General features: G+C 37.5%; 1 protein-coding gene across 1 annotated transcript in view; it reads left to right on the top strand.

Annotated features, from left to right (window-relative positions):
- CACNA1A (calcium voltage-gated channel subunit alpha1 A) overlaps positions 1 to 23101 on the top strand; it is a 345788-nt gene that overhangs the window by 69912 nt on the left and 252775 nt on the right. The window contains exon 3 of the mRNA XM_087924614.1: positions 18653 to 18946. Coding sequence (XP_087780740.1) covers positions 18653 to 18946 — 294 coding nt within the window. The remainder of the gene's footprint in view (positions 1 to 18652; positions 18947 to 23101) is intronic.

The following is a 23101-nucleotide window of genomic DNA, read 5'->3' as shown; positions in this document are numbered from 1 at the left end:
CCTTGGCTGGAATAACTGAGAACTTTAGAAAATTGAAAGAAGAAAGAAGGAAAGTAAAACTGGTTTTATTTTTTTGTGGATTTTAACGATCATAAAATATAAGAGTGTGTAATGATGATATCTCTTCAGGAATTAAAAATGGAACTTAAAAATATGAGAGAATTACTACAGGAAAGAGGCGAATCACTTTGCTCTGCGTTAGAAAAAATGGAAATGGTGATTGAAGAACAAGAAGAAAGAGCTTCAGAGGAGGAGGAGTCGATTCAAGGAGAAGACATTTTAAATAGACAATTAACACAAAGAACACTACAAAGAAGTGGGGAAAGAAGGAAGGTTAAAAAGTTGAAATTTAAGAAGGCAATCAAAAGGGGGAATACCTGTGAAGTCAGGAAAGGCAGAAAGACCCAGCAGAAAAGGGGAAAGGAAGATATTAAGAAAGAGAGGGATATAAACTGGAATGAGAAAAGATATGGGGAAAAGAGGGGGAAGAGAAGCAGTAAGAGACAGGTGCATGAAAAAAGAAATACGGAAATAGTAAAATGTTGAAAAGAAATTGTTTTTTTCAGAGATAATGGTTGATGAATTAAAAAGGGGATTCTGCAGGGTGACAAGGGGTAATAAGAATATTTCTGCAATTAAAACATTTTAGAAAATAGGGTAATATAGATACTGATAACTCTTATTAAAAATCAAGGGGGGAAAATGCTGCGGAATCCAAATGAAAAGATGTAATGATTATAATTGTAACTTCTTAAAAATAATGGTTTATTGGGAATCAAGATGAGGGAATAAAGATATATTTTAATCATTGAGGTGTCACACTCAAAGCAGTAAAAGGAGGGAAACCTATACTTGTTTTTTTTTTAGTGTTAAAATTTGTATTAATCTAGAATTTATAAAAAGAATGCGTAATGGAAAGGGAATATGACAGACTAAAGAACCAACTAAATAAGTTAATATAGACTATTAAAAGCAAGGAGAGACATTGGTCTCTCCTTTTTATTATTATTATTATTAGGCCAACACATATTGTTTATCTTTATTTTTAAAATAAATATTAAAGGATTATATTTGAAATAATTGAAATAAAACAAAAAGATGTTTCGATTTAGATTAATGAAAGAGGCTAGAATTAATGTGTTTGTTTCTCTCCTTACTGAAAATTTGGAATGGAAAAGGTAATAATAGAATTAAGTATGCATATAGGCATGTATAATTGCTTATATTTGTATATAAAGGTGACGACCCGGAAGTATATTGTCCACTAAAAAGAGATTTTTGTTTTTAATGTGAAAAACTGAATAAAATTTGTTAAAAAAAAGACTATTAAGCAGCACTGTCCAAAAACACTTCCGTGGTAATGTGGCCAGCATGACATTATGGAACTCTGTTTCATACTTATCCATCCACTTCTGACTAAGCAAAGTCAATGGAGGGGGGAGCCGGATTCACATAATTACAGCATGGTTTGCTTAACAACCATGGCAAACAGGTTGTAAAATCAGGTGCAGTTCACTTAATGAATGCATTGCTTAGCAACAGAAGTACCAGTCCCAATTGTGGTAATAACTTGAGGACTACCAGTATGAATATTTTTTTAAAAAAATTAAACCTTGGAGTTGTGCAAAATAATTATTAGTTTCTCAAAACTGGACAGTGACTGGTTAACAGATTTCATCACCCTCTTCATTTGTTATGTTTATTTTATTTAATTTATTGGTTCAACTTCCAGATGATTCTGGATAGCATGCACTTTAAAAGTAAGAAACAATAAAGGAAAAATATGCATGTCCAGAGGAAATAAAACCAAAACACTTGGTCAGGGAGTGGGGGACACAATAGGACTTGACCATCATTATAATCCCAGGCCTAGGAACAAAGCCAGGTGTTTAAGGACTTTGGAACAACTGTAGATAAGAATCATATGGATTTCCAGGGGGATAATTTTCCAGAGGTTGAACACACTTTCTTAGGTCCTGATGTAAGTTTAATTGAAGAGATCTAGAGTATGCCTACTCTATCTGAATGTATTGGACTGACAGAAATGATTGGAAATAGGCAGCCAACCTTGAATGATATCTGAAGCTTACTGGCAACTAATGCAGCTTGCGCAGTAGCAGTGCCGCATGGCTATATCATAGTATATCCATCAGTGCCTTTGCTGCTCATTCTGAACCAGGTATAGATTCCAAGTAGTCTTCAAGGGCAGCTCCATGTACATTACAATAGTGCATTCTGCATAGGTGATAGGTGGTAGGGATGACTATCAAAAGACCCTCCCAGTCTAGGAATGGGTGCAACTAGATAGTCCTATGTTACAAAGGCCCTTCTATACACAACTGCTACCCAGTAGGACCATTGAGGAAACATTCCCTTATCCAGGGAACACAAGTCACTCAGTCTTGTCAAAATTTAGCCTGAACCCATTCATCCCAATCCAGATTGAACAATCTCCAGATATGGGTTAATTTCCCTATAAGTACTCAGTAGAATATTTAATTTTGCAAAAACTGTGGCATGCTGTCATTCCTGCACCATCTTTCAAATGAAAACAAAACTTTTGGAGTGTACAACAGTCCTGATATGAAAGGTGGTATATGATTTCACTATAAGGGAGTCAGAAATGTTGGCTCATATTGATTGAGGGTGTAAATCAGAAGTAAATCTGCCTTTTGTGCTTGTTCGTTATGTTATAATATTGCCTGGATGTACAAAAAAAGGTGTCATTGTTCCTACCCTTTTGGGTGCTGAGGATGGCACAAACCAGTTTCTCTTATAAATAACTATCTATATGGTAGAATCATGTTTTGCTATTTCTCATGATATCAAACAACAGGAATTCCTTTGTAACCTTGTTATCACCCTATGTCCATTGCTAGGAAAGGCCCATGGGCAACTATCTAAAAATTGACCGATAGTGCTGCTTATTTCTTCCATTCCAGAGCCTTTTAGTTGCACTTTAGATGATTTCTTAAGACCCTGGTGCCTAAGGACTATATTTAGACAGCCTCAAATCTGTTAGCATGGGACAAAAGCATTACTCTCAAACAAAGAACCTGCTGACGTCAAGGCTAGTGGGAATGAAAAGAAAGAATGGAAAATAGGTTAGGGACTTAAACAAACCAAACCATTACTCCTTGTGTACAGTGCTAATGTTCTGAGCTGCAGCTGGCCAGCCTATTTTGGATTTTATATGATATTAAAATAATTAAATAGAATCATCTGTCTTTTAAATACAAATGTGGTTTATTTTCTCTTAAGAGCCTTGGATGGTTCTATGTAGGTAGGTACTTGTCAGATCAAGAGGTTTGTCCAACTCTGTGCCTAGCACCAAGTACTTTAAGTTAATGATGTAAGGCAGTGTGGTGTCTGTAGTATTTAATACCATTTTATTGGCAGAAAATTTGTCCCAGGGTTGATTTTTTTAAACTTTAAGAATGACGTTGTACCTCAAATACAATTTGGGAGGAGTTTCATTACCCAAACTAGGTAACATTATCAGTCTCATCTGAAATATGTGGATATTTTACATTTGATTTGATTTGTCAATCGCTTACAAGATACAGGTATAAGAATAAATATAGTTTTGAATACATGAGATAGATACTTATAAGAAAAATAAAAAACAATAGGACAGGGACGGTAGGCATGATTGGTGTGCTTATGCACGCCCCCTACAGGCCTCTTTGGAAGTGGGTGAGGTCAATAGTAGACAGTCTAAGGTTAAAGTTTTTGGGGTTTGGGGAAGAAACCACAGAGTCACGTAGAGTATTCCAGACATTGACTACTCTGTTGCTGAAGTCGTATTTTCTGCAGTCAAGTTTGGTGCAGTCAGCCTTGAGTTTGTATCTATTGTATGCTCTTTTATTGTTATGATTGAAGCTGAAGTATTCATTTGCAGGTAGGACATTGCAATGTATGATTTTATATACTATATTTAGATCGGACTGGAGGCGGCGTAGTTCTAGGTTTTCTAGGTCTAGAGTTTCAAGTCTGGTGGCATAAGGTATAATGCAATGAGTAGAGGAGTGGAGAACTCTTCTTGAGAAATATTTCTGGACTTTTTCAATTGTGTTAATATCAGATACATGATATGGGTTCCAGACTGATGAGCTGTATTCAAGTATAGGTCTAGCAAATGTTTTGTATGCTCTAGTTAGTAGTGCGATATTACCAGAGAAAAAGCTATGTAGGATTAGATTAACAACTCTTAATGCCTTTTTGGCAAAGTAGTTACAGTGGGTTCTAGCACTTAGATCATTTGAGATGAGTACTCCAAGGTCCTTGCAAGGTTGGATCCTCAACAAGGTCTTGACTATTTAGCTTGTATTTTATTTTCTGATTTTTTTTGCCAATATGTAAGACAGAGCATTTATTTGTTGAGATTTGAAGTTGCTATTTGATTGACCATTCTGATACATAGTCAAGGTCTTTTAGGAGGGTAGCAGTATTGTCTGTGGTGTTGAATAGCTTTACATCATCAGTGAAGAGAACGCAGTTGCTCTTAATATGATCACAGAGGTCATTTATGTAGAGTATGAAGAGAGTTGGTCCTAAAACACTGCCTTGGGGGACACCACTGTTGACAGGTACAGAATTTGACAGGATGCTCCCAATTTTGACCATTTGTTGTCTGTTTGACAGGAATGCTTCTATCCAGTTATCTAGGTGTCTAGAGATACCATAAGATTTTAGTTTTAGTCGTAGTTTGTTGTATACCACTGAATCAAAGGCTTTAGAGAAGTCTATGTAGATTGTGTCTATTGCTTTGCCCTGATCAAGTTGTGTAGTCCATATGTTTTTGCAGTGTAAGAGTTGCAGATTACAGGATAGGTTTTTTTTTAAACCAAATTGTTTATTAGAGAGTAGGTTGTTTGTCTCTAAGTGGAGAATAATGGATTGGTTAATAACTGATTCCATGACTTTACAGGTGACGCAGCATAAGGAGATTGGTCTGTAATTTTCAACTAGGCTGTGCTCTCCCTTTTTGAAGATGGGGATGACCATGGCTTGTGACCATAGTTTTGGCAAGGAGCTGGTCCTTATGGGTGTCTGTAAGCCTTATTGCACATATTATCAATTTTCGTTTAAAAAATTATGAAGGCAAGTAAAATGTATCACCACTATTTTGCTTATTTTGAATAAAAGACCTGTTCGTACTTTTCACCATTTTAATGAATGAATGAATGTTTCATGCACGCATATCATCTGGAGAAAGATATTCTTCCTTCCTTCCTTCCCTCCCTCCTATTTCAAAACATTTTTTAAATCTTTTCCCAAAAATGTTTCAGATCAGAAATATATTTTTCTATCTCATTTGTCAGCCCTTCTGTTCTAACTGTAGTCTGAATGCCAGACTGTAGATTACAGACCCACAATATATTCCTGTATGAATGAATACAATTCCTGTCACATACACAATGTCAGCTACCCCCAAATTCTCCCTTTGCTGGATAAAAGCTTTAATCTTCTTAAAAGAAGACAGGGTAGAAGCCGAAGGCTAGGTGAAGAATGAGATTTCCATCTTTTCCACCAGGTTCTGATTACTGAAGAACAGGGTTTCTCTAACAGGATTTAGGTGATTTCAGGTGTAGAGATTTCAGGTGTAGACAGAGGCCATGGGAGGTGTGAAGAACCTTTTAGTTGTACATTGTTACAATAAATCCTCCTTTTCCAAAGTTTCATTCTATCGTTTCCATTTTTGTATTCATTTTGATATTTGGATTTTAGAGGAGGTATGTGATTAAGATGTGATTAAAGGGAGGTTTGATGGCAAGACATGTAGGAACCCCTAGTCTTTATCTTACTGAAGATGGACAAATACAAGAAATTGAAGCAGAGTGGTATTTGCATTGGGAAATGTATTTTTGTACAGTAAAAAGTGATAAATGCGAATATCCAGGAATTTACACTAGATTCCCACCCCCATTTTCTGTTTTATGCTAAGACTTATTTTTGTTATCTCCCTATATAAGAAATGGAGTTGTTAAATTTCAGTCTTGGTCCACATTTAGGCTATGAAGATTTATTTTTTATTAGAATCTTTTTATGATTTATAACATTTTGATTTCTCTCTTTGTGATCTTAATCTTGCCTACAGTATATAGCACTCCCTTTTGAATTTTTTAAAATCCACAGTGCACTTCCCTGACTGAGGCTGAATTTCAACTTGGGTTTCTTGGTCTTAGTTGAATACCTCTACACAACATCACATTGGCTTTCGGTGGGAAATTCCAAACAAATTAAAGGAAATATTTCTTCAGATAATTCAACTATTATATAAAATATGCTGATGGCATCAATTTAAACAGCTTTAAAGCCTAGAACATTTAATGGTGGATAAAATTATTATAGACTATTAATTGCAATGATTATACATTTCCAACAATATTGGGGGAAGTTAGCCTATAACTTCCAGCTGCTGAAGGAATAAGTATCCTAATTGGAATTAGAGTGTAGATTTAACATAACTAGCTTTTCTAAGTTTCTAAAATTTTCTCACTGTGGAGCAAAGAAATATTCAGATTTCAACTTCAGCAGTATTTACTATATAAATAAAAAAGGCAAGAATAATCACTAGCCTGGATATATTTTATTTTTTCCCTCTTTTTGGACAAAAATCTCCAGATTGAAAGACACTGAAGAGCACACTTTGTCCAGGATACCAATCTGAAGGGGACAAAAAGGAACCAAAGCATAAATAAGGCAAACTTCCCCTTCCCCAACATGACATAAAGCCAGTGAAAGAATATTTGATTGGTCTTGCTATTTCATTCCCCAAAATAGGAACAGATCATAGGTCACTGTCAGTCCATATAGTATTCATATAAGAAATCCCATTTTAAATCTTGACACGGAACCTCAAATAATTAGTTTCAGCTATTCCACCTAATGCAAGATTCTTGACATAAGATATGAAAGAAAAGGAATGCATACATATATCAAAGTAGAAATGTGTTGAAAATTGAAGTTAATGATGAATTTGAACCTAAAAATAGTGATACTTATTAGAAAAATAACCATTAATTAGTCAATGATGTTGTAATCTCACATGCTGGAGTTAGAGCCACCAGGAGGTACATTTATCAATCTGTAATGTTACCTTTTAACTACAAATAGAGAGGAAGCAAAATCACATTCTCTATTGTTTTTAACCAAATATGGAGATATGTTTGCCAAAACCCATGAAAAACTTTACATGACTATCAAACTACATATGCAGCTGAAGACCCAGTGAATTCAAGAGTCCATGGGTTTATCGATAGGAATATATATATACTTTACTTTACTTTACTTTACTTTATATATATACTTACCCTCTACTTTGGGACAAGATTAAACAACTTACAACTTGGAGAGCTGAATCTGAAAGCACTTACAAAAATGATAAACTCTTGAAAAAATTAAAGAAATTAGAACAGAACAAGAAAACCCCAAACAACTCACAACAACACCTGGAGCAATTAGTATACAATGTTTCCAACAGAGAACTCACCAAAACAGAAACAGATGTCCTAACCAAAGGATTCAATTATGCTATAGCACCCCCAAAAATCCCCACAGAATCCATCATATGTGCAGTAGAATCCAGCCTAACCAAATTAAATACAGATGAAGCTGATAAAATAAGACACCAAGTTACCAACATCCTATGCACGAGCAAACCACCCAAAAGCAACTTGCAGAAAGAAGAAATTAAAGCGCTACAAACCCTGAAAAGAGATAACAGCATAATCATACTCCCGGCAGACAAAGGGAATGCCACAGTAGTAATGGACAGAAAAGACTATGAAACTAAATTGACAGACCTACTCCAAGACTCCACATACAAACCCATAAACACAGACCCAACCACATACCTGGAAAAATTAACCAAGAAGAAAATTATAACCAGCCACATGAGCAAAGAGAGCCAACAGACAATCATCCCAAGAGAAAAATCTTCCAGATGCCCCAAACTATACGGCCTCCCAAAAATACACAAAGAAGGCATACCTCTCAGACCCATAGTCAGCTCCAGAGGAACACCACTACAAAACCTAGCCAAATACTTAGCAAAACAGCTACAGCCCCATGCTGAAACAGCAGCTTCACATGTACAAAACTCATACCACTTCTTGGAAATGATCAAAGATCTACATGTGGAACAAGAAGATCTGCTTGTAAGTTTCGACGTGGTTTCACTATTCACTCAAGTCCCAATAAAAGAGACCCTTGAAATCATCAAAAATAAATACCAACCAGCTAAACACCTCATGGAACTAACAGAACACTGCTTAACCAACACATATTTCATATACAAAGGACAAAGATACAAACAAATTGAAGGAGCCCCTATGGGATCACCACTGTCACCCGTCATTGCAAACCTGTTCATGGAAGAATTCGAATCCAGAGCCCTGGCCAATGCCATCCACAAACCCAAACTATGGTTAAGATACATCGATGACACATTTGTGATTTGGCCCCATGGAAAAGAAAACCTAAACAATTTCCTAACACACCTAAACAGCACACCCCCCAAAATCAAGTTCACCATGGAAACAGAAACAAACAAACAACTACCATTCCTAGATGTACTAATCTACAAAAAAACAGATGGTACACTAGGACACACCCTATACCAGAAGAAACACACACCAACCTCTACCTCAACACCCAATCCCACCACCACCCAGCACAGATAAACTCCGTGGCCAAAACACTAATCGCCAGAACCAAATGCCTGGAAGACAAGACACATATAAAGACTGAACAATGCACCCTGACTAAAGTACTGACAGCTAATGGCTTCCACAAAAGCAAAATCACCGGCTTGATCCACAAAAACACAAAGAGACACAATAGAGACCCAGAAGATGAACAGACCTATGGAACAGCTGTCCTGCCCTACATAAGAGGTACCACAGACAAAATCAGTAAGATACTACACAGACATCACATCAAGACTGCCTTCAAAACAGACAGAAAAATAGCAGCCATCCTTAGAAACCCCAAAGATAAAATTGACCTGGAAAACCAAGGCATATACGAAGTCCCCTGTGCATCATGCCCGGCCACATACATTGGACAGACAAATAGAAGAATAAGTACCCGCCTGGATGAACACAAAAATGCAGTCAAAAAGCTGGAACACACTTCCTCACTAGTCCAACACATGGAAGCCACAGGTCATAGCATCAACTTCAATGGCACCAAAACCCTAGCCACTATAGAAAACCCCAGCCACAGAATCATCAGAGAAGCCATAGAGATTGAAAAAAGATCAGAAAGCATGAATAGAAGAGATGATTCCACCAGACTATCAATCATTTGGAAGCCTGCACTCACAAACAAAAAACTCTCCACACCACTAGCCAGGCAAACACCTGGACACAAACAGATCCCCCCTGATACCTCCAGCTCAAACACACCCCAACCAGATGAAACCTAGCTTCCTAACAAATGATAGCCGTCCATTTACCCGGAGCCAAGCTGCAGAAAAGACCTCCAATAAAGGAACACAATGTTGCCAGCCAACATTTTGATACAAAAAGAGCCACAAAACAGACAGAAGATATTAGAAACACCAATCAAGCAGAACACAGCAAACTCCAAGACCAATAAACACAGACCAAGATTCCCAAGCAATCAGGATGAAGAAAAAACCATTCTGGCACAGCAATAGGCTGCCCCAAATTTAAAACTGAAACAACTGTGGGGGCCTGACTCACAGACAGACACAATACAGAAGCCTGATGATGGCAGATGAGATTCTGCTGAAACGTTGCTACAACTTTAAAAGCACAACTACAATGACGTGGGAAAATACCCGAACAAAGCTGAATGCCATACATATACATATACATATACATATACAGTCTCTCAGCATCTAACTGTACTCAATCCCATTCTTTAAAACAACTTTACTCTCTACTAACAGATTATCAGTGGATAGTTTTAAGTTTTCTGGTGTCATATTTTCTTTTTAAAAAATACCAAAGCTTTGTTCGTGTTTTTTTTTTTACAGCACATCTCTTTCAGATCTCATTGTATACTCTCCAACTGTGACATTCATTGCTTGTTTCTAAGGTAATTCTTTTCTTTTCTTTAGACATCTATGAAGGTTCTCAGTCACCCAGGTAATGGTTGTCCTAAAGTTGCTTTCTTCTTCTTCTTCAAACTGAAGAAGCTTAATGGATGATAAGTGAAATATCTTAAAGAAAAATCAGAAAGCATTTTTGGGAATTTTCTTTGGAATTGCCATCTTTTGTTTCTTCCCCATTTTAAAAAAAAGAAATTCCATATAATGTCATTTTCAATGCAATATAATTATTTCATTCTAGCTTACCAAAGTGGGAAGGTGAAGTGCTGGTGTTTTGTTTTTTGAAGCTGTGTTGTCTTTATGTAAAACTTATATTTGCTGGCCTTGTCCAGTTTTTCCTTCCATTAATTAAACCAAAGATAAAGAAAAGGAACACCCTCAGCCATATTTTTTCACATATTTTTAATCTCAACCAAGTAAGTGATAAATTATGTATTTTTATTAAAAGTGTCAGATGAAGCAAAAGTGAAAGGTATAACAGAACAAAATTGTTCAAACAATTTGCAGTACAGGTAAAACTCAAAAAATTAGAATATCATGCAAAAGTTCATTTATTTCAGTAATGCAACTTAAAAGGTGAAACTAATATATGAGATAGACTCATTACATGCAAAGCAAGATAGTTCAAGCTGTGAACTGTCATGATTGTGATGATAATGGCTTATAGCTCATGAAAACCCCAAATCCACAATCTCAGAAAATTAGACTATTACATGCAATCAATAAAACAAGGATTGTACATAGAACAATATCGGACCTCTGAAAAGTATAAGCATGCATATGTACTCGGGACTTGGTTTGGGCCCCTTTTGCAGCAATTACTGCCTCAATGCGGCGTGGCATGGAAGCTATCAGCCTGTGGCATGGCTGAGGTGTTATGGAAGACCAGGATGCTTCAATAGCGGCCTTCAGCTCTTCTGCATTGTTCGGTCTCATGTCTCTCATCTTTCTCTTGGCAATGCCCCATAGATTCTCCATAGGGTTCAGGTCAGGCAAGTTTGCTGGCCAATCAAGCACAGTAATCCCACGGTCATTGAACCAGGTTTGGGTGCTTTTGGCAGTGTGGGCAGGTGCCAAGTCCTGCTGAAAAATGAAGTCAGCATCCCCATAAAGCTCATCTGCGGAAGGAAGCACGAAGTGCTCCAAAATCTCCTGGAAGACGGCTGCATTGACTCTGGACTTAATGAAGCACAGTGGACCAACACCACCAGATGACATGGCTCCCCAAATCAACACAGACTGTGGAAACTTCACACTGGACTTCAAGCATCTTGCAGTGTGTGCCTCTCCATTCTTCCTCCAGACTCTGGATCCTTGGTTTCCAAATGAGATGCAAAAGTTGCTCTTATCAGAAAAGAGGACTTTGGACCACTAAGCAACAGACCAGTTCTGTTTTTCTTTAGCTCAGGTAAGACGCTTCTGACGTTGTTTGTTGTTCAGGAGTGGCTTGACAAGAGGAATACGACATTTGAAGCCCATGTCCAGGATCCGTCTGTGTGTGATGGCTCTTGATGCACTGACTCCAGCCTCAGTCCACTCCTTGTGAAAGTCCCCAACACTTTTGAATGGTCTTTTCCTGATAATCCTCTCCAGGCTGCGGTCATCCCTGCTGCTTGTGCATCTTTTTCTTCCACACTTTTCCCTTCCACATAACTTTCTATTAATGTGCTTTGATACAGCACTTTGGGAAAATCCAACTTCCTTTGCAATTACCTTTTGAGGCTTTCCCTCCTTATGGAGGGTGTCAATGATGCTTTTCTGCACAACTGTCAGGTCAGCAGTTTTTCCCATGATTGTGATTCCTACTGAACCAGACTGAGAGACCATTTAAAGGCTCAGGAACCCTTTGCAGGTCTTATGGCTTAATTAGCTGATTAGAGTGGGACACTTTGAGCCTAGAATATTGACCCTTTTCACAATATTCTAATTTTCTGAGATTGTGGATTTGGGGTTTTCATGAGCTGTAAGCCATAATCATCTCAATTATGACAAATCACGGCTTGAACTATCTTGCTTTGCATGTAATGAGTCTATCTCATACATTAGTTTCAACTTTTAAGTTGCATTACTGAAATAAATGAACTTTTGCATGATATTCTAATTTTTTGAGTTTCACCTGTACATTTGAGTTTTCTGTTTGCCAGGGTAATGCATTTTGAGACTATACAGCAGTAGCAACAGATGCTAAGATTCACAGGACAAAAGGCTAGAGATCCTAAATCTTTTCTCCCAAGAGCCTTTTGGGTCTGCATATCCTTTTACAATCTTATTATTAAAAATAACCCCATTATAAATACAATATACTATTCAGACTACAATATGGTACTGCTCTGCTACAAATGAAGAGTTTTCTGTCCAAATATTATATATCACCAAGAGAATGTTCAAAACCTTGCAATTTCCAAAAAGTATGAAAGCATATCACATTTTCATGGACATGGATTCAATTCTAATTGAAGGTTGAAGTTAAATACCCAATTCCATAGCTTGTTCAGAGAGGTTTAAAAAATGACATTTAGCACAAATCTAAAAACTAATCAAAAACCTAGTACAATTTACTGGGTATTCATATTTACTTATTTCTATAGAAATACATCCCCTGAAGCAAATAGTTCTCTACTTCAATTTCTCAGACTCCTCTGGCTGCAAGATTTTAGACTACTGTATTTAGATGCTTCTGGGAAAACAAGAAACCTCACTCTCCACTTAGCTTCTCTATGGCCTTCTACCCTGCATTTTAAAATTATCAAACTCAAGCTAGGGTATCTGCCAGATGCAAGAAATCAGGAACCAGGACAGAGTTCAAAAGTACTAGAAATTTATTTCATACTATCTATATACAAGAATCTGAACTACTAATGATCAAGGCAGATTGGCACCAGATAGGAATCAACAGCCATCATCGGGGGAGGTGGGATGGACTTACATTTCATACTCCAAATTGATGATGCATTTGATCTCACTCTCGGATTCAGCCTGGTCATCTGCTAGAGTATCTAACTCTATATAGGTAACCAAAAGGCATCTGGAATGTATGGACATTAACTATTCCTTAAAGACACAAATATATAACGGCTTCCTCTACCCTGCACAGATCCTATCAGGAAGTCAACTTCCACTTATGTTTTTCTGCTCTGTGTCAAAAGTAGTATTTTCCATCTTCTGCCATCTCAAACAATATTGCCTGGTTCACCTGTTCCACATGCTTTTCATAATAGTGAAACAATTCTACTTCAATTAGTTACACTGCCCTGTGGCAGGAACAGCCTATCTCCCCGGGCCACTAATCGTTCCCCTCCATTTTGTACAAGTTCATAATAGAAGATGAAAAATTTTATTTTTTTAACAAGTTCGGTGATTAAATAGAGAAAAAATGGAGTTTCTTTCTACTTTCCCTTTCTTTCCTCCTTCCTTCCTTCCTTCCTTCCTTCCTTCCTTCCTTCCTTCCTTCCTTCCTTCCTTCCTTCCTTCCTTCCCTTCTTTTCTTTTTTCCCCTCATATTAAAAAGAGGAATTCACCAATCAAGGAACCTAGTGAATATGATCCAAATCGAATATTAATTCATCACCACAGCCGAAAATGAAGAGGTTGAAATCTGGAAAGAGGTTTCTTTAGGTCATTTCATTTCCAGCTGATTTATGCATGGGCGATGATTAGCTTTGCTGTAGTGTGATAAAGCAGTGGGTGAGGGATGGTAATGAAGGTTATAATTCTGAGCTTTAATTCTGGTAATACTGATCAGTGCAATTGGATTATTGAAACAAGAAGGCATCTTTATTCATACAGTGTAAGTTAGCTGTGAAAGCAGAATATGATATTGTTTTATTTGGACTTATGAAAAAGCTATGGCTACAATGTGAGATTGTGTGAAATTTATAGAAAGGGTACAACTGAGAATTGCAACAGTATGATTGAAGATGAAGTAAACTTTTAGTCTTCTGGAGTACATCTCAAAAGAAGCTAGGGTATAAAAGCAAAAATGGAATATATAACTATTCTATTTTCCCAAAATAATCTACCCTTTTGTAAAATGTTACAATTTCATATACAATACAAGGCAAGGGTGTCAAACTCTCATCATCATGGAGGCGTCACTGACATATTGCAACTTTCCCCCCCTTCGCTAAACCATGCATAGGTGTGGAAGCATGTGATGCATCTGGCCTGCAGGCCGTGAGTTTGACAACTCTAGTATAAGGAATAATGTTTCCCCAGAGCATTCTTGTAAATAAGCATGGTGTTAAAAACTAACATTTTGTTTTGCCAGCAAGAAAATTTTTAGGTTGATTGTGGCCTTGAGAAATTGATGGTAAAAGCTAGCTCTGTCTTTAAGGGCTGGCCTTCCCAAAATTTGATAGTAGATGAGATATGGACCCGATAAAAAAATCTGGTTGGCTATCACCCTCTCTGAGATTTGCCATTCTGGTTTTGGATCCTTCAAAAATATATATACCTTCCTTCCTCCCTCCCTCCCTCCCTCTCTCTTTACTTGCTTTTTTTGTTTGTTTAAGAAAAGACACCTTGACTATTATATTGGTTTCTCAATATGATAAATCCATGGTAGAAAATGGAGAAGGAAGGGAGAGGGAGAGGGGACAGAGCAAGAGAGAGAGGGAAAGGAGAAATTGAGACTTGTAATTATAATTGTGATACCTGTACCTTTGATTCTGTCACAGTCCACATCACATAGCAGACAGCACTTTAACACTATAGATCTCGCTTTGCTCAGCCTTATGCAATCGGAAAATCTGGTGGCCGCATCACTTTATACAGCAATAAGAATGCTCAGCATTTGTTCTCATTCTACAAAAACCATCCTTGATGATATTTTAATTAAAATCTTTTTCTAGTTATGGAACTACTGATAGAAATATTATGGATGTTATCTTTGCCATGCTATAACAAATAGGATTGTGCTGTTGTAACTACCAGAAAAATGTACTATAGAAGACAAAACCATATAGTGAAATATATCGATGTGACAAATTAGTAAGAGAATAGAGAAAGAGGACATCAAGCAGACTGCTTAAAAAATAGCTACATGTTAAAGGTAACAGTGGCACCATCTATTGCAGAGACACCATTAAATTATTGCCTGTAAAATTAAGGCCAAGCATTGAGCTATTTGAGTGCTGTGGCTCAACTCCACAGGCTTTTTCCTTAATATCACATATCTGTGAAATAAACATTTGTGATGACATATAGGTCATCACAAATGTTATATACCCTAATATTTAAGGCAACTTATTTATAAATTCAGATTTGCTGAATTTACTCATTTGAATGTAATTTTGTAAGTTCATTTCGGGACAACTAAACATGGACCTCTCAATAGTGATGATGATGATTTATACACAGAGAACTGGGCTCAGAATCTAGCAGGTAGAATTAATTGGTATTTTTATTTTTGTATAAAAGATGATACTGGAACACCAGTTTTAATAAATTGATTGTCACATCTGTATCTAGAAAGTGATGACAGCGTGAAAGATGAGGTGCACTCCAGACTGAACAAAGCATGGTTACAGTGGGAGATCACTTGTGTGCTCTATGATTGATGCATGCCAGTCCATCTAAAATTGAAGATGTGTAAAACAATGGTATGCCTAGCAGCTCTATATTGTGCTGAGTGCTGGCCAGCTATCAAATGTGTTGAGCACACTTTACACGCCATGCAGATGCACATGCTTCATTGGTTATTAGGCGTTTCTCTCCTTGACCATATCAGCAATGACACAGTTCAGAAGCAAACGGACACTGTGCCAATACCAAAGAAAATGTGGGAGAAACGCCTACAGTGGCATAGTCGTGTTCTATGAGCAGCACCCTACACCGTTGACCTCATCTCTTCCAATTTAATTTAGTTGGCAAGCACCCAAGTGGAAGGCTGATGCAAAGATGGCAAGTTACAATAAATGTGGACATGAAAAATGCCCAGTTGGACCTGGATGCTGCATTTGATTATGCAAAATGGTGCTTGTTGACCTGAAAAGTGGACTCTGAACCTGTGGGGAAAATGCTGATGCTGCTGATTGTCACGTCTGTTATTTGCTTGGGCATCTCAGCTTTTTGCCCACTACAGTTTATGAAATCTGTTGCACGCATACTCAATATACATTCCCATGCTTTCACTTTAGATGTCCATTTTTTTATGTGTACATTAACATTTGTAAGGACATTTAGATTCCTAAAAAATATACTATCTTGCAGATTGTCACTCTCTTAGCATACCGTTTGTATTTTACACCCACCCACACCCACACACACGCACACATACACACACACACACACACACACACGACTAAAACTCTCAGTGTTTGTCTGTTCGTAACCTTCAATCAGGCAAAATGATGCATCATAGGGCAACAATTTTTTTAATCCACATACCTCAAATGGATTAGCCTAAATGATGCATCGAAATTCCAGGACCTGTGGAATTGTAATTTGGCAAAGTTGTGGCTGCTTCAGTGCAGCTGCAGTCACGTGATCATCATTTGCTCCCTGCCAAGTTCCTCCAAGAAAGATCTGTGGGGAAGCTAGCAGAAAGTCAGAGGTGTTTCCCATTCCCACCACTGTTTTGCCTGCCTGTGGTCATTCTGTTCTCAGTTTAAGTAGGTAAATATTTCTGAAATGGTGATCCAACAGGTCACAGCTTGTGTAGTCTCCAATCTTGTCCTGGAACACTACAATTGTAGCGTTCTCCACTCTCCTCTTGCTAACTTTATTTGCCTTACAAGCATGCACAGACAACAGCTACACAAATCTGGTATAAAACAAGACAATCCCATTCTGACCTTTTTACATATATATAAAATAGGCCTGTCTTTGGGGAAAACAGTACATACAGTATTCAGGTATCTACATTCCATAGGAAACATTGAGTTTACAGCAGAGAGCTGACATCAGTCTAATATGCTCTGGTATAGATTGTCGAGAAATATCATTTGTATGCAGGATGTTCATACGTGTGTGTGTGTGTGTGTGTGTGTGTGTGTGTGTGTGTGTGTGTGTTTCTCTCCTTGTATAAATTGAGATGGGTTTGGCTTGGCTATAGCCCCTGCTATTGGTTCCAGACCATCATGTGCCAAGCCTGGCTGAGGCTTTGGGATGCTCTGTGCTTGCATTAAATCGATCCACTGCTGCACATTAGAGCTGAACCTGCCAGTGAATCAGACCTTTTCTTTTTTTTTTCTTTTTTCCATTTCTCTGCCTGCCTGCCTGCCTGCTTGCCTGCCTCCGTAGCACCAGTCTTATTTTAGCTTATCGAGGAGGAGGAGGAGGAGGAGGAGGAGAAGGAGGAAGAAGAGGAAGAAGGAGAAGAAGAATACAGGCAGAAAAAAATACTTGACATTGCAGCAACCAGGGAACCCTTATGAGTAGATGGTGGATGGAAACTACTTCTCTTGTCTCTTTCATTTTTGGATTTTACAGGATTTCTTTGCTGCATTCAGCTCCAAGATGAAGCAAAACTGACACACAGAGAAAATTATACACGCAGTCACACCGGGTGGAAAAAAAAAAAAAGAGAAAGCAGAGACTGCTGGATAGCAAGGGGGGAGGAATACCCTACAGCTTCAGCAGCTTAAAGGGAGCCCAAACCCCTTTCACCTTCAGATCTTGGACACTGCTGAAGATAGCAGGATGGAGCTAAAGTGAAAACAAATCTTGGGGTGGGGGGGGTGCTTTTATTTTGGTTTTAGGATTTTTGTTTTGATTTGATTTTTGGTTTGGTGTGTATATTTGTAAGTTATTTTTGCCTTTCTTTTTTTTTGAACAATTATTGTGGTTTTTTTTACAGTGCATTGTTTTGTGAGATGGAAAGGCAAGTACAGTGATATCGTAAATCTGATAGAAATATTTTATATCGTTTTTTTCCTCTTTTTTTTTTTTTGGAGCACAGATACTTGCCAACCTGCTCGGTATAAAGGAAGCCTGCATTTTTCTCATTACATTGAACTGAAGTACTGAATCTATGTGAGGCTAATTTTGATGGTGTCTTTTTATTTTTATTTCAATTTATTTCCCTTCGGGCTTTGAATATAGAAGTAGGAGTGAGGAATTGGTGCATTCATTTTCTTTAATTGTATTTTTCCTTCCTTGGTAGGATAGAGGTACTGCTGTCACTTATTTAATTTGTCATCCTCCCCCCCTTTTCATCTCCCAAAGGCAATGTCTTTTTTTAATTGAAATATTTTTAATTGAGGGTGCATTGAATCTTTTTCATTGCAATTTGTTTTAGGAGCAGTTTGCTGCATTTTTCCCTGTGAACTACAACCTACTATTTGGAGTTATTTTTTCTTCTTCTTGGGGTGTGTCCCCCCTCCCCAGTTGCAGTCATTTAGGTTGAGGTGGAGAGAATTTGTACATTATTTCCAACCTACATAGGGAGGTGCGAGTGACCATGCCCAGGACCTCTGCTGCTTTCCTTGGCTGTGCTCCTGCCTGAGTGCCCCCTCCCTCTGCTGCAAGCTCCCCAGCAGCATCGACAGCAGCCGATGGGATGCGATGAGCTTCTTCTCTCCAGCAACATCCTCAGCAGCATAACCCCCGGCCCTTTGCTCTTTGCAGGATGGCTCGGTTTGGAGATGAGGTGCCAGCCCGCTATGGGGCAGGAGGTTCAGGGGGAGCTGGCGCTGGAACAGCAGGCGGCGGAGGTGGCCGGGGTGCTGGGGGCGTTCGGCAAGGTGGTCCCCCAGGGGCCCAGAGGATATATAAACAGTCGATGGCCCAGCGAGCCCGTACCATGGCACTCTACAACCCCATTCCTGTTCGGCAGAACTGTCTGACTGTCAACCGCTCCCTCTTCCTCTTCAGTGAAGACAACGTGGTGAGGAAATACGCCAAAAAGATCACCGAATGGCCATATCCTTTCTATGGGGGGGGGGGGGAAGCTGTTCAGTATCAATACTTAGGCCGCAGTAATTACTTACACTTGAGAAAGACCAATAGCAAACACTGTCCTGCATGCTTGATCCTGCCTCTGCATGAAGTCCCAATAGCCCATCCTCCACCCCAAGCATTCCTGTTCAACCCCTGCATGTCCATATCATCCATTTCTCACATCGATATGACTTCTGGATGCATTTCCTCTCTCATCAACATGTTTCTGCCAAGGCTCTTTTTTTTCCTCTTTCAACCAGATTTATTTAACTGATACTGCCAGTTCTATTGCTGAATGCATCCCTTTTCTGTTCCCAGGACGTGTAGTGTTTCATTGGGAGATGCTTTTTTCTTTTGTCCACATGTCTTTCTGCTTGCAATATCACCCTTTAATGTGTACATCGTTTTATGTGTCTGTTTCTTCTGGAATCTCTCCCTGTGAAGAGATTCCGAGCTTCTCACTAACCTAAGCATCGGATAATTTATTTCCTTCTCTCCTTGCTTTACCTTTGAAACCTGTTAAAAACTATTATTGAAAAATAGTTCTTTCTTTATCATGGAAAGGGTGGAGATGGTGCAATGGGGGTGGGGGTGGGGGAGAGACCGGACAGGTAGCATCATGTTTTTATTTCTTTCCCATAGTTTGGAGTTTTAGAGGCTGCCCCAGTTTCCCCTTCTTAGGATAAAAGAACTTGTAGGCCTAGGATCTTCATGGGCAATCAGTAGTTAGTACGGTTGCCAAATATGTGTTATGATATGATATGGGGAGTAGGACTCCCCAGCACTATTTCTAGTTTATTGCACAGAAAATTGTCAAATAGTATGGATCAGGAATCAGCCTAACAATCTTTAGAAGAGACACGTGGTGAGAAATGAGTAGCTAAATGGGTTCTCCCCTCCCCCAACTGTTCTACAGGGCTGCCAAGAAGTGTTCCATGTTATTAATATGCATGTAATCCAGGAGCAGGAGACTTGAGCACTTGAGATCCAAGAAGATAATTAATATTTTTTTTTTTGTGGGGAGAGATTGATGAGCATTACTAATTGCGGGAGGGGGTGTTTTCAAGCTATTTGTTTCCTCTGACATGGAAGAAAAAGCCAGATTCATCACTCCAAGTCGGTATGTAAATACTTTATTTTCTTTAATTCCTATATTATTTTGTATGTTGACAAAGAAAAACATGTGGCTGTAATATATAAATTATGTTATTTTTGTGGATGCTCTCCAGGTTTGCATGTACTTTAAACCTAGTTTATTCTAATGAAAAAAAACTTAGTGTCTACTAATGCTTAGGTATAAAATATTGTTTTTATTCTCTGATGCAATATTAACAGTATTTTTCAGTGTTCTTTTGTGCAGATTGAATATAAGACACTAATTCATGTCTATGGAAAAATATTCTTGTGTTTGTTACAGCTTATTTTGTAGTTTCAATGAAAGGATTATGTGTAGTTTTGTTGTCAGTTTGAGGAAAGGCAGTATTTTACAGAAAGGTGATACTAGAACACATCTCTAAAATTAATGGTGTAAATGCAAGGGTATGCACTGTAAATGCAAATAATCAGATTTTAATTCCTTATTGTATAAAAGATTTTGTACATTTTTAAAAAATGCACATGGTTGAGTTAGTTCATCACCTTAGAAAAAAGAGTTTATTGAGCATGTCTTTAAAGTTATTAAAATAGAAGCTGAAAACATTGATTGAGATAGAAATATATACAGATGGATGGGAAATCTATTAAATTTCATTCATTGTAATTATTCATAGAACTTAAGAATCCTTTGAAAATTCAAATTATTTGTATGTATTGTTTCTCATGGAAGTACAAAATTATTTTGTGTTTTGGTACTGTGTTTTGGTAAAACGAGGGAATAAAATTTGAGAGATGGAAAGTAATCATAACCAGGTTGATCCTGTGAATGGAGTGCTGGGATTTATACAAGTTGTAATCTCAGTTCAATCACAAGTAACATAGTTAGAATTTTCTTTCTAAATGGAAAATGGAAATGATGGTGATGATGATGATGTGATAAGAATAGAAGAAGCTGTCTTAATGCTAGTTAGTCAGTTAAGCATAGTAGTATCGATACTGACTGCAAATAATAAGGTTTCTAGGTATTTTTTTTCTATTTCACCTATAGATGCCAAAAATGAAATTTCTTCAATAGTTCAACAAGAATGAATGACTCAAAGATTTATAATGTTGCTCATAGAATAATCTGCTATTGGCAGCGGTTATGTTAAATCTTGGTGGGTACATGGGCTTCACAGAGTTTAAATGTATAAAATACTCAATTCCCAGCATTCTCCTGACCATCTTCCTTTCCCCAATGTTACTTCAATATTTCAGTGTTCTTTTCTTACATACCTTCCCAACATTTCATTATATTTAACAGAGAGGTCAAACATGAATGCTAAATACAGTCCACCAGAAATGTAGGCTTCTCTCCATTTCTAATCAAAGGGTAGAAAAAGACATGACTGACTATTTTTGTAGCAATATCACTTGGCCGTTGAAATTGAGTAAATTGACCCTTTAACTTGTTCTAGATTCCTTCTCAGAGTAATTCTCCAGTAAAACTAGTTGCAATAGTACTCCAAAATAGCTAGAAAAGTGAGTTAGAAGGGGGCTATGCAAATAAAATGTGAAATATAGATTTGCTGTTTCATATTTGAATGATTTTCATTATATTCTTACAACATTTTAAATAAAGTATACCTTAAATAGATTTGAAGAATCAGACCAATAGATATAAATGTAGCCTTGGACATTAATAACTGATATTCATTTCTATAGGAAACAGTAAGATGGAAATAATATCCAAGGAATGTTGAATTCTGTCCAAGCACTGCATGACTTCTTGTGTTGAGAAGTATTGTTCTTTCTCTTCCTCCCAAAAGTCACACAACAATAGTGTTTGTTTAACTATAATTTAATAAATCAATCACAGTGACTGTATGTAAAGTTGGGGAAGTAATAAGCAGTTAAAAGAAACAGATTGAAACCAGGTTTAGAAAATAAGTCCTTTTCTAGTTTAAGGATAATAGGAGGAGGATAAGAAACTGTAGGAGTTTAATAAACATGACTGAAGCAAATACTGAATTCTCCCTTAGGTCCCAGCTTCCAAATGATGATCTTCACCTAATTATTAATCACAGAGACATGGACTCATATGTAGCTTTTGAATTTTATAGTCCAACAGGGAGTAAAAGTTTGTAATGGAGGAGATGGGAAGACTGATTAGAAATACAAAAATTGTTGTCTGTAACCTGCCAAGCTTGTCTATTCTGTGTTCTGCCTTGTCAATACTCTATCTGTGATTTTTGCGGTGCATGAGCCAACATTCTACCCTGAATTTTTGCATGTTTTATATTAGGTGGGTTAGCATTCTACAGTTTTGTATCATCCAGATAACTTGGTTCATGGCTTTCTTCATCCTCATGCAGCAGAGTCTTTGATTGGTTTGGATAATATGAATTATTGTCTAACATATCTGTCAGATTGATAAAAGCTTGGACATGTTGGTTAGTATTCCATTATAGAAACTCTCCAAATTTAGGTGGAAAATACAATATTGCATCAGAAGATGCAAGTGAAGTAAGAATAGCAAGTGGAACAAATGTTTTTTGTGTCACATATTTAAAGTTAGGATCTTCCATTCATGAAGGAGAAGAGTGATAAGAATTTTAGTTGCTTGTGTCACTATTACCAGATAGAAAACTTTTAGTTGCTCCCATCCTTTTACAAACCACATACTGGATTAGTTCACACATTGTGACAAATCATTGTTTTTTTTAAACTGTAGGTCATTGAATAAAACATTAGCTGCATCCATCTGCCAGGCCAAGTCATCAGCAATAGTTTACAAACCACAATGGCTAGGTTTTTATCATAACCTGTTTCTTAACCAAGGCTTGTTGAATAACAATTACTAGATTCTCACAGTGAGCTTAGACCAAACTAGATAAGTCACATGTTTGTTTTATATGATGTTTGAGTTCAGTGACTGCCTCTTTCCAAAGGCCTGCAAGGATATTATATCTCCATCAACTATCTGTGTTTTTAATGGTGTGCAAAATGAATGCTCTCACCGTTTTCTGCAGCCAGAAAATGATGGAATTTTTTTACTCCTAG

The sequence above is a fragment of the Pseudonaja textilis genome, chromosome 2 (genome assembly GCF_049901715.1).
Source record: "Pseudonaja textilis isolate UNSWEBS1 chromosome 2, rPseTex1.2, whole genome shotgun sequence".
Lineage (NCBI taxonomy): Eukaryota > Metazoa > Chordata > Lepidosauria > Squamata > Elapidae > Pseudonaja > Pseudonaja textilis.
Note: the sequence above shows the minus strand (reverse complement) of the source record. Positions and strands in the feature narration are given on the sequence as shown.